Source organism: Fusarium oxysporum, chromosome 13 (genome assembly GCF_000149955.1).
Source record: "Fusarium oxysporum f. sp. lycopersici 4287 chromosome 13, whole genome shotgun sequence".
Classification (NCBI taxonomy): Eukaryota; Fungi; Ascomycota; class Sordariomycetes; order Hypocreales; family Nectriaceae; genus Fusarium; species Fusarium oxysporum.
This window is the reverse complement of record NC_030998.1, coordinates 1,318,933-1,342,590: the sequence shown is the minus strand read 5'-3', so window position 1 is coordinate 1,342,590 and position 23,658 is coordinate 1,318,933. Positions and strand designations below refer to the sequence as shown.

The following is a 23,658-nucleotide window of genomic DNA, read 5'->3' as shown; positions in this document are numbered from 1 at the left end:
ATTTTATGTTAAGATATCGGCCCTGGGGGTTGACAAGTGCAGGTACGAACTGTATGTATTCGACGTAATGCACTCGAGAGCTAGGGAGTGTATATTCCCAGATGAGACGTTGGATCACGGGGTCCAGTTTCTGAAATTGTGGAAAGGAAGTGTTGTCATCGAGCAAAGATGAAGCTCCCGCATGTTCTTGTGCTTCAAGATTCATTTTGATAGTATTTTGGAACGATTTGTGGCAATGGGTGGCGTTGGGTGAAGCGGTAGTTGAGTAAGAGACTGGAGAATGAAAAGGGACAAGTATCTAGCATTTCGAGCGGAGGCACTACCAAGATTCATAAATGGACAAATATTGTTGTTGGTTAGCATAAACAAGTCAAAGACTATGAGTGTTCAGGAACCAGTATTGAGGCTAGGCAGGGAGAACATTCAAGGAACTACTGAACATGAGGACTGGTCAGTTGGCCAGTTGCCAAGTTCATGCTATTTGAACAAAGAGCCTAGACCTTGTTCAGTGATTCTATCTACCCAATTGTTCACAATCATTGACTGACTGCTTTATCTAGATTGAATCAGCCAATAAACGCCTTTGCGTTTCGTCTATGTTCTGACCTGCGGTCTGTGAAGAAGCGACGGCTTTGTCTGCAGTATACTTTGAATAAAGTCAATTCTGTTACCTGTTTCACCAAATGGAATTACTACTGTGCTGCTGGCTTGGGTAGGCCAGAAATTTGTGTCAAAAATGCTGCGTGAAGCATAAGAATTGACACAGTATTTAAGGTCGTGAAAGGGGCTTCTTTTTAGTTTTGCTGCACCATCCCAGGTAATGCAGTCGCCGTTGGACGTTTTCGTACCCAAACTTTATATGGCTCTTGGTTTATAGATATGGCATACGGCAAGGGCAAATAGCAGTTGGCGTTGGTAGACCATCCTCAGCATTATTAACGCATTAGCGTCCACATCTCTTTGTCGTCTCTGTAAGGGACAAGATTTTTTTATTCTCGGCACACGTGCCTAAATAGGTCGCTTTGAAGTAGTAATACTAATTACTTCGATTAGAATGTAGGGTTAGAAAAATATCAAGCCCCCTAGCTTAGGAAAGACATTGGCTATAGCAGAACGGCTATGCGTAGTGTGTGAAGACTTACAGAATTACCCAGCATGATAATTAACAGTGGGCTGTGATGACATATCATCTCTGGACTGAGATATCAATCATCATGGAAATATAACATCTGACCCCAACCTCCTTGCAACTGAGATAAAACTTTAAGCGCCTGACCGAAGACAATCCTTGCCGAATTACATCTGGCAGGATCATGTTCCTGGGCGTTTTTCTTAGCGCTTACGCTTAGCAATTTGTCCAGCAACAGGAATTTGGGCAAATTGACAGATGTGGATTGGTTTAGCGAGGATAAAACTAGCCGATGCGACTCGTCTTCAAATGGGACTTCGGAGCTGACATAAAAGCTTCAAAACTCCGAGCACTACTGGGGTCTTGTCACCGTTTGGCAGGGCTGAAATGGTGGTCGGTAACGTAAGATCCCTGTTTAAGGCTATGCTGCGAAACATGGGGTCGTGCATTTTGCCCTCATTGTTGGTTCGTCGCTCATCCATCCCATCAGCTTCCAAGTCGTCGGTGCACTGTTGCTTCGAGCACTGACAATAACTAGACTCAGTCAGCCGTGGTCATTGTACGCTCGAAGTTCAAGTTGAGACCGACTGTTGTCTATTTCTTTGCCATGGTTTTGATGGTTGTTACTGCATTTGGCGACTGCCATGTTCAGTGGGTCTCAAGAAGTTGCCAGGATCTCGCTCCTGGCCACGACCATGCCTCAAAGGATCAATTTTGCCCAATTTGAGGCCTCTGCGCCTTGCTCACCTGTGACCTATAGCCCCCACTGTGATAACATGCACGTAAATGGGGTAGGCAGACTAAATTATTAACTAGACAGCCTGCCCATCTCTAGGCCTCGTAACCCTATGTTGTCTATTCTGCTGCGATCGAGGAACCATGGCCGATAGATCGACACCAAGGTCACAGCCTCAGTACGAGCCCGTTGAATCGGAAGAACACGAACTGCGTCACTTAACACAACAGCATGATGTTCCTTATAGTACGGCATCAGCCGGCGGCAACAAAAATGGTGCTGTATTCTCCTCCGACAGCCTGGAGAGGCAGTCCGGGAAGACAGACCCAGCGAGTTGGAGACTGAAGACAATCTTGAAGAAATGGCGCATGCAAGCCCTCGAAGCATCAATCCGAAAGAAGAAGAACCGACAGGTACCCATCGTCAAAGACCGGTTCACTGCCATACTAGCTGCTCTGGTGCATCTTCCAGCCATTGCTGGAATCATTACCTTAAGCTTCTACATCTTCAAGAACTACTACATCGGTAAGGAACTTGAAGGCAAGCCCGATTACGATGTCGAGAAGAAACTCGGTATCCAATTTGCTGCGAAGCTCATGGAAATGTTCATCGTGCTGTCACTCAACGCTATCGTCTTTTCCATGATCCGACACGAGTTTACGATCGGCCAGTCTGTTCCATACGGCGCCCTTGTAGCTGGACAGCAAATATCCGAGATCAGCTTCCTGTGGTCTGAGGAGTTCTTGAGTATTGTGAAGGGGAAGTTCTCTCAGACTTGGAAGAAGATCGGCTTCATCATCACCGTCTTCGTTTGCACGATCATGGCGCTGGGGGCGTCGTCGCTCAGTGCCGTTGCGATGATGCCGCAGGAAGGAGACTGGAGAGCGGGCGGCAGTTTCGTCTACTTCAATGGTACCAGAGATGAATTGTTTCCTGGCGTCCTGACTGAGGAAAACACAGGCGGATCTGCCTGTAGTGTTACTGGGAATGAGCGTTGCCCTTCTTGGCAATGGGATGTCATCAACAGCCAGCTCATCTCCAAGCTCCCACTATCAGGTGAAGTGGATAATGGCTTGTTCATCAGACGACCACCGAGCGAGATTCTAGTCGCCGGATACTCTTCGACACTGGTCAATCTCGTAGTGGATGTCAGAGAGAAATGGTTCAACCTGAACAGCCCAAACCATACGGTCGCCAGAATGCCGCATCTCGGACCCGCTGAAGCTTGCATCACAACGTCACTGCACTGGGAACAAGCTGCGGACGATTCAGCCAAGAGAAAACAGACTCGATTCAACAACTTCCAAAAGCTTGCCCATAAGCTCAATGCACCGATGCCAATCACCAACACGAGATGTGAGCTGACGTCCGTGACCGACGCCAAAGCAAAGACAATCTTGTTCCCCGACTTTGTGGCCTTCCCACCAACAACGCTGAACGTCACAAAGGACGTCGTGAGTGAATGGCTATCAGACACTCTGCCTGACTTGAACAAACCCGAAGTGTTGTGGTTTGACTCAGCACCAGTCATTGCCAACAGCTCTGTTGGTGTCGTGGTCGCCGTGCCGTCCAACAAGTCACGCGAGGCAGCCGATATTTACGGATGTATGATCGATGCACGTTGGATCACCACTGAGCTGAGTGGAGATGCAGTCTCGCTGGCCAGCAAAGGATACCCGCCATTCTCAGGGTCTATTGCCACAGCGCTTGGGGGCTCTTGGATTGGAAGCCCGGGCTACGGTCAACGCGTCCATCTCGCACCTAGCTTCGCCAAATACCTCAACCCTCTTGACTCTAGAACGAACCGAACCGTCATACATGAAATGCTTCTCAACAGTGGCGTATGGACAGCTGATGGGAAGGGTTCGAAGTCCACGGCGCATCTGGAGGCAGTTCTTGGATCATTGGCGGCTAACGGCTTGGGCCGATCAAATCCGAACGTCACTGCCATTACAACCCTTGCTGATCCAGATGGTGAATGGTGGAGGAGCTTTATGCCGCAGGACGGTAAGGTGTTTGGTCCTGGTGGCAGCCCATATGCTGTGTCAGACGAGGACAAAGCTCGTCTTTTCAGCGCAGAGATGGAGACGTGGGTGACAGGGTTCGCGTTTGCTGACAACAGCTTGACCATGCGCGGAGCCATGGCTGTCTTTTACGTCTATGCACTCCTTGTCATCGCGTACGCGATCTGGTCTATCTGGTCAGGCATTACTTCATCTTCATGGGAGTCTGTGCCGGACCTTCTCGCTCTCGCTCTTGCGGATCAAGGATCGAGTCTGACTTCGAGGGGATTTAGCAAAAGGGGACCCCGGATATATGAGAAAACTTTTGTATTTCTGCAGATGGAAATACACTGAAGCTTAGGGCAACTCATGGGTTGGTTCCACCCGAGAACCGTGTCAAGGCTAATGAAGCCTATGATTGAGTAACGGATAGAATTATACGCGATACGGCTGAGATTTGATAGTGCGCGCAGAAATATACGATATATTCTCTCTTTTCTCCCTTGACCTTCGCATCCCGATCGTCAACGTAAATGTTACATCTGAGGCGTTTACGTCACGAATACGTTGAGCTCCGCCACCTCCCATTGGTGCCAATTGGCCGAGTGGTCACGTCGTATGTAAGCAGCCGAGACAGATCTTGCCCGACGGTTTCTGTTTGACAGTTTCGCAATTGACATGACATTCATTTATCACTTCCCAACAAAGCTAGACCCAGACACTAATACATAATAAGTACACGAGTGCTTTTAGCTCTGCAGTATATCCCGACTTGGTCTGGCCCTTTTATTCGACGCCGATCACCAGATTTATCTTGTACAACCCTAGCCAATCGTGGACAATGCCTCAGACCGACCCCCAACAACCGTCATCAGCTCCTAGAACTGGTCCCTTGCGCACTCTGTTACCAGCAGAAAGGAGATCGCAACCATCGCCGCCCCCTCCGAAACGCAGTATAACACAGCGCAGACTCAATCCTGTCTTGGCTGCTTGCGAGCCATGCCGTAAACACAAGGCCAAGGTATCTAGACGTCTCGTATTCTGAGCGGGGTCCGACTAACCACCGTTAGTGTTCTGGAGAGAGGCCAGCATGTCGTCGCTGTCTTCAACGCAAACTCGCCTGCAATTATATTACGCGACCAGGCGAAACTCGCTCACAGGCATTAAACAGGTGTTCTCACGAGGCCTGTGAGGGCTCGAGTCAACGCTCAAGTGTCTACGAGGAACTCATCGGGCTGTTGAAGAACCTACCGGATCAGGATGCCCAGGCCATCCTGCAAAGGCTCAGGTCGGGAACAGACGCCGCATCAGTTCTCACTCAGGCCAGAGCAGGCGATGTATTACTTCAGATGGCCGTCGTTCCCGAGACACGATTACGATACGAGTTTCCATACAGATCGGAGATGCCCAAAGAGTTTGAACTCAACAATCCTTATCTGAACTCAATGCTGTATGAAACAGCCTCTCTCTATTCTCAACACAAATCATCAGAGACAAACGTGTCCGAACATCTCGCTAGTCTGGATTCCGAGGAGCAAAAAAGCCTTTACTTGAAGCCCTTCCACGCAGCGCAAGTATTCGATCCTCTGCTTTCCGACGTCAAAGTCTCAGCATGGACCAGCGTCTGTGGCGACGACAAGCTCATGCGAGACCTTTTAAGTGTACTTTTCCGTTGCGAGTACCATTTCACAGCAGCCTTTCACAAGGACTTATTCCTGGAAGACATGGCAGCGCGTCGTAAAGACTTTTGTTCTTCACTACTTGTCAACGTAACTCTTGCATATGCTTGCGTAGAATACCACTCATAATGACATAGTCAACATTGCTGACATGCTTATCAGGTCTGTTACCCTAATTTCACCAACCGTGTCGAGTATTGGAATCCGAACACTCTTGCCTATCGCTTCATTGCCGAGGCCAAGCGACTATGGGAGCTGGAGGCTTCTATCCCGCGTATGACTACCATCCAGGCAGGTATCCTTTTTAGTGTGTTTCATAATCTCTGTGGGCTAGACGAAGTTGGGAAACCTTATAGGGTACATGCTGTGGCTTTGGCAAACCAGCTTCGCATCTTCGACACCATCAACATTGATCAGAGCAAGAGGATACAGAGGGGCACGCAAAACCTGGCTTGGGCTATGTACAACTGGGAAACGTGAGTACTTTTTCACAACTTTGGTCGTGTACTAACGACAGGAGTCTCTCTGCTTTCTCGTTCATGCTGTCGCCGCTCATCAAGGAGCCACCAAAATGGCCACTTCCAGATCCTTCAGAAGATCCGTCGTGGTATGGCGAAATATGGGTCAAATATCCATTGAATCACGGCCTTTCGCCGATGTATCTTGGGGAAGTTATCCATGCTCGGAGCCAGTTTCGGATCATCATGAATGAGTTTTGTGACGCAGCATACTCAGAAGGTTCCAAGGTAGGAGTTAACCTGGCGTATCAGTTCCGCGAAAGGCTAGAAGAATGGTACGAAAACTTGCCCGCACTTCTAACTCCAAGGAGGATTGTTCTTCCTGGGCAGCTACAACTACAGTAAGTGCTTCATGTGCTGCCTTTCACTTTTACACTTAGTCCACCATGACTTTCCATATGCATGAAGGGAGTTGCTGACTGCGTCGCAGTATGTACTATCACCACTTACTATTGACAATCTTCGAGCCTCTTTATGATGCAGAAACGACTCGAGAGCCTTCTCCGCAGCGTATCGTAGCCGACTCGAAGAAGAACATGCAGACACTTGTCAGACTGTACTACCTCCGACATGGTTTTGAAGCAATGGACCTCTTCATCGTCATCCCTTTGATGGTGATGGGTTATGATAGCATAGATGCCATCAAGGAGGATACGCCAACAGAAGAAATTGAGTTGCTACGATCGACTCTCATTCTGATAGCCCAAGGCCTCTACTACCAACGAAGAAACCACTACTTGGCGCAAGCACTTTTCAGAGTCATTCGAGGCAAAATGCGCCCGCAGGAGATTGGTTTACTCAAGAGTTCGATGGCGTTGGATAAATACGAGACTGATCCAGAGCCAGAGATGGCAGTGGCTGTTCGAAGTCACTGGCCAGTGAGCGTTGTTAAGAAGCATGAGGACATGGAGTCACACATTCTGACCAATCTCGTGGAGAACTTTGGTCGTGTTAATGTTGAGGAAATCCCATAATGCCTTTTGGGCTGAGACTATAGATGGATGGCAGGGAATGGAGGTAAGAAACGACCTGTGCTGGGCGAGAAAGAGCTGTGTACACGATATTAAGAAGCTCTATACTTTGGTCATCGTAGACGAATAATGGCCTCCTTATATGTATATATACTGTCCTGGAGAATGTTGAAGCTGAGGAAAGAGTCTACAAAGCAAGACAGAAGGCGCGCTAGCTGGATACACTGCCGACTAATGCTCTGACGATACTTTCTTTTGACTCAATGGCTAGGTGGAGAGGCTTCCTTCCTTTAGCCATGGGATCTTTGTTCACCCTCACTCTCCATGTCAGGTGTAGCTGGGAAATTGGGGCAGCTTATGACACAGTCCTTTTGAGCACATCGTCGACAGCCTCCTTCTGAAGCCCGATTTCGTGCAGCTTCTTCACCTCACTGGCATCGACCTTGCTTTCAAAGTCTCCTCCACTCCCCTCCCGGAAATGAGTAAGGAAGAACTTGACAAATGGGGCAGTGGCATCTTTCTGCTGAATCTTGTCGTTACAATCCTTCAGTGCATCATTCACATCTTGGTAGTCTATCTCCCAGTCTTGGTTCGCCGTCCCTGTTGCCTTTTGAGCTGCTTGTAGAAGCTCCTTCTGGGTTAGATGGAATGATGGTACATAGAAAGCCTTGTTCTTATATCGGGACAAGTCCTGTTCTGGGAGGCTCAATACTGCAGCTGTAGCCTGACCAGTCTGTGCAACACTCGACGTGTTGATCTTGCCAACGGCTCCAGTCCAAATCGTAGCTTTGCGGTTCTCAACATCGATGCCCCAAAGACCACTTATGATGTTCATGTCGAGGAACGAACCGACAACTACCGAGATCCAGCTGCTCACACCGAGTTCCTCATTCAAATCGCGGATTTTCTTCTTGTCTTGCAGTAGCTGGTTCTCCTCTATGAGCCTTGTCACAAAAGGATCTGGACCAAATTCCGCAGGTAGGATATATGGAACGCCAGCTTTAGCAACTGCTCGAACTGCTGGCTCTTGCAGAGTGACAAGTTCAGGAAGAGGCAGCACGAGCACGACAACATCTTGTCCTTGAAAGGCGCTCGTCAAGAAGGACTCATCCTTCAGATCATCAGGTTTTATGACGACTTCAGGTGGGAATGTGCTTGTTGCCTCGATTCGTTGAATAGCAGTAATGGTGTGAATGCCTTGCGCGAGAAGGGCTTCGACAGTCGGTCGTCCAACGTGACCGCTGGAGCCGGGATTACAATTTTTCGTCCCTGCATTTGGCCCGACATGGTAGAATGAGATGGGTCTGTCTGTGGCTGGAGTCTGTAGCTCAAAGGCAGCCACTTTGAGTACCTTGTTCTTATCTACTAGTGCGCCTCCTATGCATATACGTCATCGATCTCTGTCGTGTTCACTGTACCAAGACGCGGTAAGTCAACAGTTCTGAACACAATGAAGAAGAGTAACAACCCACGGCAATACGCGGGCAACTTAAGGCTAGATCCTCAATAAATAACCACCCGGATTACCTAAGATTGACAACACGATGGGATGATGTTCAGAAGAGACTGCTTAAGTCTTCAATGATGTAGGCTGGTAGTGTAAGCGATGATAGAAGGCTTAGAGTACTTTCATTTTCACCATTTACATGCGTATAGATAAGTACCGTGCTGCCCCACCTCAACATTCGCTATCAGGCATGGTGATGCCCCGCCTCAAGTCTGCCCTGATGCGGGGGATGACCATTCGGGCTGATGACATTGCGTTAAGTCCGAACTTATGATATAAAGGCCGATTCCATGAAACTTGCTTTTCATAATCACTGATGAACTACAAAATTGGCCGTCCTTCGAAGTATAGCCTTGTCACTCGCCAAGCCATTGTCTAATTCAGCAAAAATGTCCCCAGCTGATGTCTTCAGCCCAGGTTCGACTGCATTGATCACTGGAGCTGGCTCAGGCATCGGTCTGGCCATCGCCAAAACATGTCGCAGCAAGGGCCTGCGTACATTGCTCGTCGATAACAATGAGGAAGCTCTAGAGGCTCTGACTAAGACGCACTTCCCGAATGACTCTAACGTCGTTACCTCCAAGGTTGATGTCTCATCGGCCTCGGACTGGCAGGCGCTGAATAAGCTTGCCCTGGACAAGTTTGGCAGCATTGAGTTCCTGGTCTTGAATGCTGGACGAGGCCTGAGGGGAACCTGGGGAGACGATAATTACTTCAGAGATGTAAGTTGGCAAATGCAATGGCGAGTCAAATGCTAACGGACAAGACCCTCGAAACCAATCTTTTTGGTGTTATTCATGGCATAAACACGTTTCTCCCCGTGGTCCAAGACGCCGCGAAGTCGAAGCCCACGAGCATTGTCATCACGGGCAGCAAGCAGGGTATTACCAACCCACCTGGCAATCCAGCATACAACGCCTCCAAAGCTGCAGTCAAGACTCTTGCTGAGCATTTGAGCTGGGACCTGAAAGACACAAGCACCAGCGTGCATCTGCTTGTGCCCGGATGGACTTATACTGGTCTGGTAAGAAATCGCTGCCGTGTTTAGGGTAACTGACTAACAATGCCTGCAGACAAGGGCAACGCCGGATGGTGTGAAGCCAGCTGGAGCTTGGACAGCGGAACAGGTGGCAGATTATCTCTATGAGAAGATGGGGAAGAACGAATTCTACATCATCTGCCCCGACAACGATGTTACAGAGGAGCAGGACAAGAAGCGTATGACTTGGGCTGCAGGTGATGTTGTTCAGAGACGGCCGCCTTTGTCTCGATGGCGTGGCGAGTGGAAGCAGGAAGCTGAAGAAACCATGGCTAAGATGGATCTCTAAAATCATGGGACTTGAGGTGGCGAGTAATTAACAAGATATAGCAACCCGAGTCATCAGTGAATACAAAACAGGCTATTCGGGACCTTCTGAATCAATTGCATGTTGAGTCGATAGTGTGATCGTGCAGTCCAACATGAGTCTAAGATATCAACGAGTAAGTTGTATCTTCCAATTCTGTCTCGTCGCTAACAATGACTCCCGAGAAGCTCAAGGAGGGCTTGCCCCACAATAATGATGCCCTACCATGCCGAACGATGCCGCAGAGTGTCGTGAATCTGCCAAAAAGTCAAAAACTTCATCAAACACGTCCTGACAAACCAACCACCAAAAGGTTCGATACACCAGGGACTCGAACCCTGAGCCTTAGTCTTAGGAGGACTACGCGCTACCATTGCGCCAGCGCACCGGAGCTATTTTTAGAGGTACTTGTGTCATATTTGCAAATATGTTGATGTTAAAATTGGAGTTTTAGGTTTGCGCCACCACGTCAAACTTTGACCTCAAATTGGAGTATTCAAGCAATAGGCTACTTGGTACCGGTCAGTTTTAGCTATTCTGGACTCCTGAATCAGTATTCTGTTTATCTGATGCTGATATTGAATGTCGTGCGTGTACCGTCGAACTCCACTGTGGACCGAGGTATACGTGGCGTGGAGCCTACAGCCTAAACATTGATCAAACTGAGAAGGCCAATACTTGAATTGACACAGTTTGAGATTTGTCAATTTGCCAACGCCAGGATATCCTCAAGATTTCATTCTCTCAATTGTGGCAGGCAACTCCTCCATCCCCTCCAGGAAAACACCAAACTCTTCCTTCACCTTCTCCATATCCTCATCAACATCATCCGTCCAACGATGAATGTAAATTGTCTTGATTCCAACATTTTGAGCTCCTCTCAGATCGTATGCGTGAGCCGCAACCAACACAACTTCTTCAGGTTTGAGCTTGACGAGTCGCAACGCCTTGTTGTACGCCTCGAGATCTGGCTTGTACGTCCCCAATAGTTGGCTGGAGAAGAGCATATTGAAATTGAGCCCAGCGAAGCGAGTTAGGTCTAGCTGCAGACGTGTTGTACCATTGGCGTGAACAAAGACTTCCAGACCAAGGTCGTCTCGGATCGATTGAATTGCCTTTCGAACTTCTGGCCAAGCTGGTTGAGAATGCCAAGCAGTAATCAACTGTTCTTTGATTGGCGCATCGAAATGTCGCTTATGCTCTGGTGAGTCTTCCAGTACGTTGTCAAGCACGCGAATGAGCGTGTCATCTATGTCTTCAGGCTCAAGCTTTTGAGCAAGGCGCTCGCTGTTGGCGATGAAGTAACGTCGCCGCCATTCGAGAGCGAGTTTGGAAGCTTCGGCTTCAGGAATGGCGGGAGGTAGAGCCTGCACGACACTCCTGTGCCAATCAAGACATGTCCCCATGAAGTCAAAGAAGACTGCTTTTATCTTTGTTGGTTGCGACATGATGCTGAAACTTTTCTAATTGTTGCAAGGATGCCAAGGCTAGTGGAGAGAATTTAGCATATAAATTAAATATTGGAAGTGCTGCGCATGATTGTTGAAGATGCTCGCTTATGGTATGACGTGATTAGAAATCATGAAACGGCCTGCTTATTTCGCTCACGGCGGTACGCCCTTTAGATGATTGGCTGCATCATAAATTGTGGTCTGCCAGTCAGCTTAAGCTCGGTACGATAGGATCAAAGACCTGGAACAGCATCAAAACTGTCGATAAATCGAGGCCTCATTGGAACTCTAGTCGCGGGTCTATCAATTAACACGAACTCGACATGAAAGAATTATCCATATACATATTTCTTTATGACGAACTTAGATAGACCACCATGGTAGAAATCAGCTCATCCACTTGCAAGAACTGGAGGTAGAGACAGCTGGTGGTTCTTGATGATAACATCCCATAGCGCCGATAGCTCCCCACTTGGAAGTTTGTCATCTTCCTTGATCCTTCGAATGTCATGAAAGAAGTTGACCCCTTCGGCTCTCAGAGTCCTCGGTATCGTCTCCATATCAGGAAAGTTAAAGAACGCCACGATGGACACTTTGACTTCATTCCCACTGATATCAACATCGTGAAAAGTCGGAATGAACTCATTGGCCCAGCGGTAGAGCGTTGAGCCACCCATCATGATCGTACCTCTGTGTCCAGGAAAGCGCACGGTTCCATCGAGGTCATAGACCCGAAGTCCTGGCCCGTTTGTGATGAGGGCAGAGAGGAGGTTGCCATCTGGATGAAGGCCAATGCCACCAGGAGCACCAGCATGAGGCGTGTACTTGATAGCACGATAGCGAACTGTACATCGCTGTACCAAGTCTGGGTCAATGCCAACAGCCATACTAGTCGTCACCAAAGCACTGTCGAGCGCGGACTTCAGACAATGTGCCGATTCTCGAGTTCTGGCATCATGCAACGCTTGAAGGCCCGTAAGGCCATCTTTGAGATCACCATCAAATTTGGCAATGTCGGTCTCAGAGTCCAAGAAAGGATGGCCAATGCCCTGACTGGCAAACCAGCAGGACTTACGCCATACCACTTTCTTATCAGTACCCTCGTAGGAGAGCGAGTGATCGAGATCGCTGAGGTAAGAGCCGAGGTCTTGCATTGCTTGTTCAATGCGTTGTTCTTCTTGGCTTCCCCAAGGGACTACATATTCTTTGCCCGCCCTGAAGGCAGTTTGGATGGCATGGCTTTCTTTTGCTGGGTGGACGTCAGCTTTCTGAACCTCTGTGATAAACTGGTGCACCACCTACACATTGCTCCTGTTTGAGAAGTAATTGGCTGATCGAGGCTCGCATGATGGCTAGAGCCGGGTGTCATAGAATCGAGCATAGACATGGTTATGTTGGATGTGATTGAGGGAAGCTGGTATGTCCATCAACGTCCAGCAGATAATTGTTTATTTATTCCTGCTAGGCCCTGCTCACCCTAGTCTTCCACCACCCCGCCAAGTGTCATTATCGTCTCCATCCGAATGTATGTCTCACTGCATTCGTCTACCCAGTCCCATTTACTTTCGGCACAACGCCACACCGTGACGATCGTGGAACTATACTGAACTGCCGGTCTCCCCGAATCACACATGTCATTTCACAGCTACATACGTGTCTACTCTGTGTACCGTGAACCCCGCGTTCGGCGTTTCTTACTGTGCGGCCTCGGCGATCTCTTTCAGTACCACGTCGATGCTGTCCATTGTCAGTGACCGTATGTGTACATCCCTGCTTTTGAAGAGTTCTGCCAGTCTTGGACAGTACTTTTCTAATCCCTCTGCTAGTTGGGCTCTGGATAATGCCTGTCCATTGTCTGGTAATCCATATTGAAGTAGCCAAACTTGCTTGTCTGGAAAATCAGTTGTCAGCTTTGAATAATCTGAGACCATGTCTCTCGGAACTTACCACTTCTGAGACTCATCTCCCATTCCCATCGATGAATGTCATCTGGATTCGTAAACCTGTCCCAGTCGCCGGGGGCAGCGAGAATGATGATTTGAGACACAGATAAGAATGTGTTGGAAATCCTCTTGGTCACTTCCCCGGCTTCCGTGCTTCTTGTCATTTGGTGTTGGTCGAGCCATAGGCGACGGCTCTTCTTTTCGATCATTTCAGCGACCAAACGCGCCATTACTCGGCCTCTCTCGTATAAATCTGGTGATAGCCATCGGTAAAATATGATGTAGTCATATGCGTATGTTGATTCCACGCCTGAATCGCTTGTGTCAGTTAGGAATCTGAATCGTGACTGACAATTGGACTCACTCAGACAGCTTTTGGGCAATGGTAAATGAGCCTCCACGGCAACGGCTGGCTTGACACTCAACATCTTAGCCTTATGTTATCCCAGACCTCAAAATGAGTAGCTTTCAGTGCGTGTATAAACAATGGTAAACGCAACCTCATCCCATAGAGATTGAGGCACAAAACAGATGTTTAATACTCTTGTCCGTCTTGAGTTCTCAATTTCTCGATGTCTCTTTTCTTATACCACTGCCCTACAGTAAGGTACACAGTACATATGCCGGAACCAAGAAACTTCACAGCCGGCATATGCACTGACTTCTGCAGCCTCAAGGTGACAGATCATTGCTTATTCTGTGACATCATTCCAATCCCCGTTTCCCCCATCCAATCCAGTAGCGAAAATGGAGAGTACGGGATAAATATGTCTCAGCTGCACACGATCTTTTACCGCTTCCAGGTTGTTGTCTTACGCTGTACGCCAGCCACTTTCAGGTGGGCGGGCCAACCCGTGCATTAGTGTATGCAGAATGCCGTACAATGGGTAACGCGTAGTAAACTGAGTCCGTTTTGTGGAAGGCGGGTTACGGAAGCTGAGAGATCTGCAAACTGTATCTGAGCGCTTTGCGGTGTAGGGTCTAGGTGGAGGAGATGGACTGTCGATCGATCTCAGAGCTTCAGCTTTCGTGGGGCAATGTGAACCAACGATTTGCAACTTGGCAGAGCCCGGAGCCAGGATCAACCGCATCTTGCCATTGCAGCTCTCAACTTGGCATTCATTTGAGAGTTGAAGGGAGAGTTTTTGTTTGTAGATCCAGTCTATATAGGAGTGCAGGAGCGCAGGATTTCTGTCTCAAATCAAATGACTCGAGGGTTTGGCCGGAAAGACACATCTTCCGAGATGACCACTGTAAATGTCCCAAGGAAAGCTTCAGTCGCAAGTGCTGTTCATCACGCTATCACAAAAACTTTCTTTCCAGCCAGTTTCCACAACCATTCATAATAAAGCTATCTAGTAGGTACTCTGGCATTTGTAGCAATCACATCATCAACTCATCCTACACGTACGACCATTGGTTGTCCATGAAGATCATGGTGAGAAATGAGGTGCTACCCTAAAGTATGCCGCGACGAAAACACCTACAAATGCCTCATTTCCTCACATTGACGTGTCACAGTCATGCAAATTTTACCGCACAGGCAATTTGCTGACAAGCTAGGTTCTCCCTTCGTTGACAGACTTCTCCCGATGCCAAGTCGGCTGCTGAACCAAGTTCTCGAATTTAGTATATCACCATAACCCACGGCAGCGCAAATTTCCGGAATGTTTTTCGTATTCTCAAACATACAAGAGTGCGTTCTGTTCTCAATGGTTTCTCCCAATCATGTACGGCCTTTTCGCAGCCTTGGGTTTCTACCATGCAAAGCAGCTATAGTCAGCTCTGGGCCAGGATCAGGTCTCGACGCTCAAGAATAACGCTTCAGCAGTCATTTTGACCGCTTGCACGATCGCCCGACAACTGAAACAAGGTTACAATTGACAAGCACTCGGTGTCTCAGATCATAGGCTGTTTCCCAAGACGTCATCAATCTCAATCTTGAGGCCTAGCTAGGTAAGCATTATCTAGTCCAGCAATTAATTCACCGTCGCGATTTTGCAGATTCAAATGCTGGACTCTGGAGTGAACTTTCGGCATTTCTCATTTACCGGTGTCGGTGACTGCAGAGTGAATCAGCTCACCAGAGGCGTTTGGAAAGCAAGAGTCTCCTCCCTGTAGACGGTGGAATCAGACAAGGGCATACAACTGCCAAGGAAACAGCAGAAAAAGCTGGTAAAACACAAACGCTCGATGCAGACACGGTCTGGTCTACGGTATTTATCCCACTCACTCAAGGTTGGATAAGCTTTCATCACGCGAGTCAAAACCATCACGGAAAGTGGGCGCATGCTCAATTACCGGATTCGGCCTCCAATCATCAGCTGAACTCAAGTTCCCATGTCTTGAACAGGGCTTAGGTAATGTTGACGCAGAGACTTACGCGTCCAATAAAGCGATTATTGCTCAGAAAATTCACGGATTTCAAGCCTACGCTCCTTTAGATTTTGCTAGCTCCGCGGGATGACGAAGGTGGTCGGGTCAAAATGCGCGCCCACTTCTCGGCTCGGAGCCGAAATCGATCGGTCCATCAGACCTGAAGTGATTGAGTTCGGCAGATGGACATAGATATACTTGATCAACAGGTTTAGTTGCATCTGAACTATAATATTCGTATCAAGATAGCCTCTTTCTATTCAAGATAATGCATCATCGGTGCCCAATTCACTAGACTAGCAACATAACTTACAGGCCTCAGAATGCCTTTCCAAACACTCACGTCTTTCCGGTTACTTGTTTTTCTCTCCCAGCTAAAACGTTAGGCCCATCGCTGTAGATTTCAGAAGAGCGCCACTGTCTCCCTTGCTGGGCCTACGCGCCTGACCACGACGACCTGACACGATGTCGCATGCTTTCCCCTCTTTAACCTCCGTGCGTCGTCCAGGGCTAGACTGATTAGGTATCGTCGAATAGTATTTTTCTTTCCATTCTTCTAGGGATGACGCATCGATGTGACGATGCTTCGTTTCGAGCACTATCTTAAGAATGCTGGACCGCCGATATGTCGACCAATTGCTTGGCCAGGACTATCGTGACTTACTTCGTTTACTGTCGCCATTGATATCGTCAATTAAGACACCATGAATATGATACGGAATACTGTTTGCTTAGCTTTATTAGCTGCTCTTGGCTATGCTACCGATGTCAACAACACCGATCTCGAGCCATTGCGGTTTACCAAGAATGGTACTTTTCAGATCGCCATGTTCTCCGATATGCATTTTGGACAATGTGAGTTCTTCAATTGATTGGCAAGAACTGCAACTGACCCTCGTCTATAGACGAGTCGTCAACAGGTCCTGAGCAGGATCGCAATTCTGTTGAAGTGATCCGCAAAGTCCTCGACTACGACAGACCTGATCTTGTCGTTCTCAACGGCGATCTCATCAATGGAGACTCAACATTTGCTCACAACAGTACGCATTACGTTGACATGATTGTTGAGCCAATCGTCAACCGCAGTTTGACCTGGGCATCTACATATGGCAACCATGATCATAACTACAATATCGCTGGCGATGATATCCTCAAGCGTGAACAACTATTCCCTGGAGCACGCACGCAGAAAATGGTTAACAAGAAGTTATCTGGCACAACAAATTACTATCTGCCTGTTTACCCCTCGGACTGCACCAATACTAGCGATTGCAGCCCCAATCTCATTTTATGGTTCTTCGATAGTCGCGGCGGTAACTACTATCAGGGATCTTATCAACCAAACTGGGTTGACCAGAGCGTTGTGGATTGGTTCAATGAAACAAGCATCGAATTGAACGACAAGTACAACAAAACCCTTCCATCACTCGCATTCGTCCACGTCCCTGTCAACGCCACAGTTGCACTCCAAACAGAGATTGGCATCCGAAAGAACTACCAGCCAGGCATCAACGAGGATCCTCCGGTGTTTCAGCAAGGAGCAGGATGGTGTGAGAACGCAGATCCCAATGAGACCTGTGATTACGGAGGCCAGGACGTGCCGTTTATGGAGGCTCTGGTCACCGTTCCTGGAGTCATCGGATTGTTTTCTGGTCATGATCACGGAAACACGTGGTGTTATCGCTGGGATAGGAAACTCGAAGGAATGACTGTCGAAGGTAATGGTATCCATCTGTGCTATGGACAGCACTCTGGGTACGGTGGTTACGGCGATTGGATTCGTGGTGCACGAGAAATCGTTGTCACGGAGGATATGCTGGAGAAGGGCGACGTGGAGTCCTACATTCGTCTTGAATCTGGCGATGTTGTTGGGCGGGTGACGTTAAACTCGACCTACAACGACGACTATTATCCTGCTACGCCGAACACCATGACCTATATGTCGGAGGCCTTGAGTGGTAGTAGTAGCGATGATGAAAGTGCTGCGGGGAGCGTTTTGTCAGGGTCTGAACTTATGGCGGCTGTTGGAGGTTCATTGATTGCGATTGCTTGGTTGTGCTTTTGATCTTGAAGGCGTTGTTTAGATGATTCACGACGATATGGATACCCATGTTCTTTTATATACCATAAATCAATTCTATAAACATGACAGAAACCCCGAGTCACACATGTTGTCTCTTGACTAATACCGTATACTCGTAAATATCATAAACCTTGCATCCATATCAGTATTTGATTTCTATATAACCAGCACCTTGAGGTCAGAGTGCATCACGTTGTACAATCACTTTCTGCTTCGTTTGTTTGCTTAGTGCCTCACTTCCGCGTAACCTCACCCATCACTTTCGATGCTCCTGGGAACTTCCACTCTCGATCGACTGCCGCAACATCTCCACATCCTCTTCATCAATAGACTGCCCTCTTGGCACTGACTCCTCATGATGAGTCTCATGGCTATGCAATCTCATGTTCACAAACATGAACCAGAGACCCAGGTCATACATGATTCGCAAGATGCCGCCAACCATGAAGGCAATCCAAAATCTTCCAGATTCAGCAAGTCCTCCAGTCAGCGAAGGACCAGTAGCCATAGCCAAAGTTCGAAGTGTCGAGGTGATTCCCATGACAGCAGTGCGCTCTTCAGGCTTGACAACAGCCGCGATGAATGCTGCCCTAGGTGCTTGATCCATGTTGTTGAGGCCCATACGAATGAAGAGGAGTATGACTGTGACAACGAGACCGCTTGGTAAGGGGAAGAACAGGACCGAAATTGAAGACGGTAGATGAGTGAACACCATGGTGTTGATGAGACCCAGGTGACGAGACAGAGGTCCAGCAAAGACTGTTGAGACAGTTGCCAAGACCTGGGCTGATGAGAAAATATTCCCAAGTGTAGTCTTGGATGGTGAAAACTTGTGATCGAGGAAGTAAGTCGTCAGAGATTCCGAAACCATTCCATCGGCCAGAGAATCGATGGTCAGGAGAAACCATAACCGGTACATGACAGACCTGGTACCGGAAGAAACGCTTGAAAAGCGACTCGCTGGCTCATGAGGATTTGATGTCATCGACTGTCTTCTCCTCCGAGCATCTTCCTCTTCCTCCATCGACTCGCGCAGAAGTCCTTCAGCTAGTTCGTCGGAAGCTTCTGAAGAGTCATCGTGATGGGCTTCCGTCTTGTTACTCATGACAAACGCGAACAAGACATTCAGTGCACCCATCAGGATGTACACCCAGAAGGTCGCGTGGTATGCTCTCACGAGATTCCATCCCTCTCTTTTGGTCATGTTTTCGACAAATCTCCCCGCCAATGCCGCACCCCCTGCAGCGCCGAGACTCGAACTGGTGATGTACCAAGCCAAGACATCAGCTCTCGTTTTCGGAGTCGTGATGTGAGACAGCATAGACTCCTCAATGGCTCGGAACGGACCAAAGTCGCTTCCGCTCGCACTGACGACGCCGACGACAGCAGCAAATAGAAGAATCCAAAAGTTCTCGAAGACCGAGAATATCGCACCTGAGACAGCCATCAAAAAGCCACCCGCCACCAATACCCTCCGCCGACCAAGCCCATCGGCCATGAGCGTTACAACCAAACCGAGCACAACATCACCCAACAACGTCAAACTCATGAACAAGCCGATCCTGAAATCAGAAAATCCCAATTCCGAAAAGAACTGCGCTATCGTAAGCGTAACAGCCTTGAACGCAAACATGCGACATGTCCGTGAGAGAATAAGTAGCCAGGCATCTCTACCAGCATGATACACAGCTGAGATTCCAGACTCGTGGTACAGCCAACCAGCTTTTTGACCAAGCGAGGATCGTTGCGTTGCCATTGTGAGGGCTATTGAAGTTGAGAAAGAGAATGTGATCGCGTGCTCGAATCGATATGATATGGATTGTTGCGGGGTGTCGCCGATCGGAGTTATCGGCACCGTGATCGGCGGTGTTTTTCACCGAGTTACTAGTTCTGGCATCATTGTGACCTCGCTACCATTTTCGCATTGGGGAATGAGTCAGTGTCAATAGGAGGGAAGAGGATTTCCGTGAAGTTTCGGAAGTGGTATTCGGAAATGGAGCGGAGATCGAATGGCGATGAGGACGTTGCATTGCTATTGACGTGAAAACCTTGTTGCGACGAGGTTACTTCGGTGAGGCTACATTCAGAAGGTCGATTACGCATGGATCGATGAGACTAGTAAAGAGATGGCTAGCAGGAGTCGCAGTATAGTATCAGCTGACTGTCCGTTAAGCATAGAAATGCCGGATGGGGTCTAAAGACTGAAGCTGTTGCAGCATGGCGATGGGGGATGGTCAGAATGCTCAGTTTAACTGGATGCAGTTTCACGTTTTGGGAAGATTGTGAATCGCATTTGCAAACTTGCTGTCAAGAATCCAGACCTTCTCCCCGAATAGCTCAGCTGGAAGAGCGTTCGGCTGTAACTGATATTGCCACCGAAAGGTCACTTGTTCGATCCAGGTTTCGGGGATTCAATTTTTTGCCTTTTCTTCTTTTTTTACGCTGTAATATACGTGCGCATCATTTGTTCAACCTCGTTACCCATTTGATCTAACCAGTCAGTTCAGCTCTCAGTCAACGTTTAAGCTGCCCACGAAGCTCTCATTGCGGGGAGCAGAAGCCGCCAAAGTTTAGCGCACCTCCACTGAATTGCTGACCCCGCGATGCTTGGGTGCCCTTCAACAATTTGTCATCGCCCATCATCTCGCTAATGACTTCCCCCTCAGAATTACCTGCTTGGTACTATCGCGTTTCTGAGGCAGTTAAAAAGAGAAATGGCGTTATACTCTGGGACTTTGATGAAGATATCTCCGACCTTGATGAAACCAGCCCAGACGAAACCATAGCGTACAATGGAGATGCTGCAGATTACCATTGCTTGAGAGAGAAGCGGGAGGAACGCAAAAGAGAGCTTTTCCAGCGCAAAGAGATTATCAGAAAGCGTAAGGAGGATGCAAGAGAGGAGGAGAAAAATAAGGTCGAACAAGTGCGGGCAGCATATGAAGCTTCTGAGATTTCCGTGTCCAGGAGCGAATCAACTCAACTAGGACCTATCGACAGCCAGTTCGATCTTTACTGTATGGACTACTTTGACTGTTTTTACGATCCCAGTCCGCATGGCTACCAGAGGAGATACGTCAGGTTCGAATACGGAGATAGAGGCGAGGTGCACAGCGATGATCTCACCGGCCGGTTCTGGCTCAATCCAAAGGTCGACTTTGAACTTGTCCCAGTCAAAGCCCCGGAATGTTCAAGCCTTAAACACCATGAGATCTACACCACCGATGGCAGATTCTCTATGATTCTGCAATTCATTGACAAAGATCACTTGATCCTCAGAGCAAGCCGAGATCTTGTCTTCTGGGGCATTCCGCAGGATTCACGAGGCCCTGAAACGTTCATATTCATGGGTGTTCGCAATGATTGGGGGAAGCAACTTCAGGCGTTTGCAAGAATGTTGCACCCGTGAGAGAAGCTTTCATGGGTCAGCCAGTATGATGGGTAGTTTGCGCCTGGCGTGCTTCGCCTCACTCGTCCTCTCAAAGCTCAACTTCTATCGTGTCGCAAAGGCTACAGACACAATTTGCAATCATTGACAAATATGTCGACTCTAACCTCTTCATCCAGCGCTCTTGCACCGCCCACGACATTTCTCTCGGTGCAAGACGGAACCCTCTGTGAATTTTGTCGCGATGACGAGCTCATTCAGCCAATCCGAACCAGAGCTCTCTCAGATCTCATTCAATCCTCGCGTTACTGCGAACTTTGTGCAAGGTGGCTTAGGGGCCTAGAGCATTCTCGTCAAAACCTGAACGTTCGAGGCCAAGTTGCCGCACTGAGACAGCATCCCTTAGAGCAAGGCGTCGATGATGTGACGCTTGTGTTTCTGAGTTCTCCAGAACGGCCAAAGGTTGCATGGCCGCACATTGGACATGTGTGGGCGGCTCTCGATACGGTCGATATCGATGGTTAGTTTGGGTTTGGACGTCTGATGTGAGATGCACCAGAGCTGACTGGTGAATATAGATGCGAAAGACATTAACCTGAAGCCGTTGCCTGGATCGGATCAGGGCGAGACTACTTGGAAATCAGTCAGAGAATGGCTTGATCGATGCGACAAACATCATAAAGATTGCAAACATACGAAGACATCCGCCTGGAAGCCAACTCGACTGCTTTACGTCTGTAATACACAGGCTGCGCTTCAAGTCCGCCTAGTCGAGAGTCAGGATATACCGACGGCGCTGAGTATCTGAACCTGAGCCATTGTCAGGGTGCAGGAAGCACTCTTCAGCTTACTCGCAGCAACATCGAAGCCTTCAAGTCCTCAATTCCCGTTGATGAGCTCTCCCGCGTCTTCATCGATGCATGTAACACCGCCAAAAGGCTGAGTCACGAATATCTCTGGATCGACGCACTCTGTATAATCCAAGACGACCCTGCAGATTGGCAACATGAAGTTGGTTGTATGGCTTCCACCTACGGGAACTCATGGCTCAATGTCTCGGCTGACGGACATGATGAGGCTGGCCACGGGCTCTTCTACCCTTCTGACAAACGAGCTGGCCGCCCATGGTACCCAGTATACATACATCGTGAATGGGGCGATGGATTTCCTAGTAATTATTGCATATCCGAGTATCACAACTGGTGGGAACGCATCTCAGACTCGGAGTTGAATCGAGGAGTCTGGGCTCTCCAGGAGCGTGTTTTATCGCCAAGGGTACTGCATCTGGGACTTAAACAAGTTGCTCTCGAGTGTTCCTCGAACGCAGTGTGCGAACGACTGCCATATGGCGATGCGACGATAAGACATGACACTGCCGTATTGACTTCACTGAAAAAGTTTGTTCTCGACGCACGAAATAGAAATCTTTCTTGTCTAACTCCTGAGAATGCTTTTCGGAACTGGAATCAAGTAGTTCAAGCTTACTCCCAGGGACAGCTCACGGTTGCGATAGACAAACTTATTGCACTATCAGGCCTTGTTGATGTGCTCTAACCCGTCTTTCAGCATATGGTGGAGTCAGAAGATCAAGTCGAAGATGGCCATGGGAGGCATGGTACACAAACTCAGGTGGATTCATCCTGTCATAGATCGCCAGGCCTTTTCCTCGCTGGACTATGGCGGCCATATGTCGAGAGAGAGTTGGTATGGTGAGCAATGTCACGCAAATATTTATTCGAATATGATGGAAACTCATTTTCTGCACCTGGGAAACGTTACGACGAGTACATTGCTCCAACATGGTCTTGGTGTTCTGTCAAGGATGCTGTCATCGAACCGCAGGAAGCGAGTTCGGTGGATATTTACTTCACCAAAGTCATCGATACAAATATCGTCCCTCACGGGAAGCTAAATCAAGCAACTCCATCGAGTGGCTTGAGGTACTGCTCCTCCCCTGGTTCGTTTCTCCGTCTGCGGTGTTCTTACCTACCTATCGTCGAATTGGGGCTGGTGAGTGGCATGAAACTTATGAACTTTAGAGCCGCGACTCGTGAGAGAGGCCGGGGTGATGAAGCAATCGATGTTCAAAGTAAAAACTACTGGGATGTGGAGTTTAGTCAAGAGGCTATAAACTGCAAGTCGCCCATTGCGGTTCCCGTCTTTGCAAACATGTCGTACTTCACCAGCCCTGTAAATTGCCTCGTCCTAGACGAAAGGCAGGGTGAGAATGGGAATCGATGGCATATACGAGTTGGAGCTTTCGTGATCACTCATCCTGAGGATGTGCAGAGATTCTGGAAGGGGATTGAGGACTTTGATCAACGTATGCCGGAAGAGTGTGAGAGGCATGGTGGGCTGTACAGATTTAAGGAACTGGAGAGGAGCAAGTCTACGTATGTGAAGATGGTAGAGGTTTTGCAGCGGGTTGTTGAAATCAGGTAGCATTGTTTCTGCTCATCTCATGATGCTAAAGCGAACGTCGAAGGGCTTTGAATGTACACTGCAGGTTAAGTACGTCCAGAAGGTAA

General features: G+C 48.5%; 12 protein-coding genes and 2 non-coding genes across 14 annotated transcripts; 8 read left to right on the top strand and 6 right to left on the bottom strand.

The window, feature by feature from the left end:
* The first annotated feature begins 1,982 nt into the window (after positions 1–1,982).
* FOXG_12387 (uncharacterized protein) lies at positions 1,983–4,415 on the top strand. Its single transcript, XM_018392154.1, has one exon. It carries the CDS (start codon positions 2,009–2,011, stop codon positions 4,220–4,222), a length of 2,214 nt encoding a protein of 737 aa, XP_018250958.1. The 5' UTR covers positions 1,983–2,008; the 3' UTR covers positions 4,223–4,415.
* A 124-nt stretch (positions 4,416–4,539) lies between these two features.
* On the top strand, positions 4,540–7,675 carry FOXG_12386 (uncharacterized protein). The gene is made up of 5 exons (XM_018392153.1): positions 4,540–4,889; positions 4,939–5,658; positions 5,710–6,023; positions 6,068–6,406; positions 6,496–7,675. The coding sequence occupies exons 1-5, from the start codon at positions 4,710–4,712 to the stop codon at positions 7,037–7,039; spliced, it is 2,097 nt and encodes a 698-aa protein (XP_018250957.1). The 5' UTR covers positions 4,540–4,709; the 3' UTR covers positions 7,040–7,675.
* FOXG_12385 (uncharacterized protein) lies at positions 7,332–8,542 on the bottom strand. The gene has a single exon (XM_018392152.1). It carries the CDS (start codon positions 7,869–7,871, stop codon positions 7,392–7,394), a length of 480 nt encoding a protein of 159 aa, XP_018250956.1. The 5' UTR covers positions 7,872–8,542; the 3' UTR covers positions 7,332–7,391.
* Positions 8,543–8,789: 247 nt separating this feature from the next.
* FOXG_12384 (uncharacterized protein) lies at positions 8,790–9,995 on the top strand. Its single transcript, XM_018392151.1, has 3 exons — positions 8,790–9,265; positions 9,310–9,567; positions 9,617–9,995. Exons 1-3 carry the CDS (start codon positions 8,933–8,935, stop codon positions 9,869–9,871), a joined length of 846 nt encoding a protein of 281 aa, XP_018250955.1. The 5' UTR covers positions 8,790–8,932; the 3' UTR covers positions 9,872–9,995.
* A 210-nt stretch (positions 9,996–10,205) lies between these two features.
* On the bottom strand, positions 10,206–10,277 carry FOXG_20731. Its single transcript has one exon. It is a non-coding gene; the product is annotated as a tRNA-Arg (tRNA).
* A 68-nt stretch (positions 10,278–10,345) lies between these two features.
* On the bottom strand, positions 10,346–11,441 carry FOXG_12383 (haloacid dehalogenase, type II). The gene has a single exon (XM_018392150.1). It carries the CDS (start codon positions 11,335–11,337, stop codon positions 10,618–10,620), a length of 720 nt encoding a protein of 239 aa, XP_018250954.1. The 5' UTR covers positions 11,338–11,441; the 3' UTR covers positions 10,346–10,617.
* A 291-nt stretch (positions 11,442–11,732) lies between these two features.
* Positions 11,733–12,727, bottom strand: FOXG_12382 (uncharacterized protein; the record flags this gene model as incomplete). Its single annotated transcript, XM_018392149.1, has 2 exons — positions 11,733–12,589; positions 12,643–12,727. The coding sequence occupies 2 exons, from the start codon at positions 12,725–12,727 to the stop codon at positions 11,733–11,735; spliced, it is 942 nt and encodes a 313-aa protein (XP_018250953.1).
* Positions 12,728–13,034: 307 nt separating this feature from the next.
* On the bottom strand, positions 13,035–13,711 carry FOXG_20730 (uncharacterized protein; the record flags this gene model as incomplete). Its single annotated transcript, XM_018401037.1, has 3 exons — positions 13,035–13,231; positions 13,288–13,593; positions 13,648–13,711. The coding sequence occupies 3 exons, from the start codon at positions 13,709–13,711 to the stop codon at positions 13,035–13,037; spliced, it is 567 nt and encodes a 188-aa protein (XP_018250952.1).
* Positions 13,712–16,363: 2,652 nt separating this feature from the next.
* FOXG_12381 (uncharacterized protein) lies at positions 16,364–17,812 on the top strand (the record flags this gene model as incomplete). Its single annotated transcript, XM_018392148.1, has 2 exons — positions 16,364–16,514; positions 16,565–17,812. 2 exons carry the CDS (start codon positions 16,364–16,366, stop codon positions 17,722–17,724), a joined length of 1,311 nt encoding a protein of 436 aa, XP_018250951.1. The 3' UTR covers positions 17,725–17,812.
* FOXG_12380 (uncharacterized protein) lies at positions 17,745–19,768 on the bottom strand. The gene has a single exon (XM_018392147.1). The coding sequence runs from the start codon at positions 19,496–19,498 to the stop codon at positions 17,999–18,001; it is 1,500 nt and encodes a 499-aa protein (XP_018250950.1). The 5' UTR covers positions 19,499–19,768; the 3' UTR covers positions 17,745–17,998.
* A 300-nt stretch (positions 19,769–20,068) lies between these two features.
* Positions 20,069–20,152, top strand: FOXG_20729. The gene has a single exon. It is a non-coding gene; the product is annotated as a tRNA-Tyr (tRNA).
* A 213-nt stretch (positions 20,153–20,365) lies between these two features.
* FOXG_12379 (uncharacterized protein) lies at positions 20,366–21,151 on the top strand (the record flags this gene model as incomplete). Its single annotated transcript, XM_018392146.1, has 1 exon — positions 20,366–21,151. Exon 1 carries the CDS (start codon positions 20,393–20,395, stop codon positions 21,149–21,151), a length of 759 nt encoding a protein of 252 aa, XP_018250949.1. The 5' UTR covers positions 20,366–20,392.
* Positions 21,152–21,283: 132 nt separating this feature from the next.
* On the top strand, positions 21,284–22,684 carry FOXG_20728 (uncharacterized protein; the record flags this gene model as incomplete). Its single annotated transcript, XM_018401036.1, has 3 exons — positions 21,284–21,650; positions 21,709–21,890; positions 21,956–22,684. 3 exons carry the CDS (start codon positions 21,284–21,286, stop codon positions 22,682–22,684), a joined length of 1,278 nt encoding a protein of 425 aa, XP_018250948.1.
* Positions 22,685–22,846: 162 nt separating this feature from the next.
* On the top strand, positions 22,847–23,572 carry FOXG_20727 (uncharacterized protein; the record flags this gene model as incomplete). The annotated part of the gene is made up of 1 exon (XM_018401035.1): positions 22,847–23,572. The coding sequence occupies one exon, from the start codon at positions 22,847–22,849 to the stop codon at positions 23,570–23,572; it is 726 nt and encodes a 241-aa protein (XP_018250947.1).
* Positions 23,573–23,658: the final 86 nt, after the last annotated feature.

Excerpts from the sequence above, each read along its gene's own strand:
- FOXG_12386 (XM_018392153.1), top strand. The coding sequence starts at position 4,710 with ATGCCTCAGACCGACCCCCAACAACCGTCATCAGCTCCTAGAACTGGT. Across the intron at positions 6,024-6,067 it reads GCTATGTACAACTGGGAAAC|TCTCTCTGCTTTCTCGTTCA; the intron begins GTGAGTACTTTT and ends TAACGACAGGAG. Across the intron at positions 6,407-6,495 it reads CCTGGGCAGCTACAACTACA|TATGTACTATCACCACTTAC; the intron begins GTAAGTGCTTCA and ends ACTGCGTCGCAG.
- FOXG_12383 (XM_018392150.1), bottom strand. The coding sequence starts at position 11,337 with ATGTCGCAACCAACAAAGATAAAAGCAGTCTTCTTTGACTTCATGGGG.
- FOXG_12380 (XM_018392147.1), bottom strand. The coding sequence starts at position 19,498 with ATGGCAACGCAACGATCCTCGCTTGGTCAAAAAGCTGGTTGGCTGTAC.
- FOXG_12384 (XM_018392151.1), top strand. The coding sequence starts at position 8,933 with ATGTCCCCAGCTGATGTCTTCAGCCCAGGTTCGACTGCATTGATCACT. Across the intron at positions 9,266-9,309 it reads ACGATAATTACTTCAGAGAT|ACCCTCGAAACCAATCTTTT; the intron begins GTAAGTTGGCAA and ends CTAACGGACAAG. Across the intron at positions 9,568-9,616 it reads GATGGACTTATACTGGTCTG|ACAAGGGCAACGCCGGATGG; the intron begins GTAAGAAATCGC and ends CAATGCCTGCAG.
- FOXG_12385 (XM_018392152.1), bottom strand. The coding sequence starts at position 7,871 with ATGAACATCATAAGTGGTCTTTGGGGCATCGATGTTGAGAACCGCAAA.
- FOXG_12387 (XM_018392154.1), top strand. The coding sequence starts at position 2,009 with ATGGCCGATAGATCGACACCAAGGTCACAGCCTCAGTACGAGCCCGTT.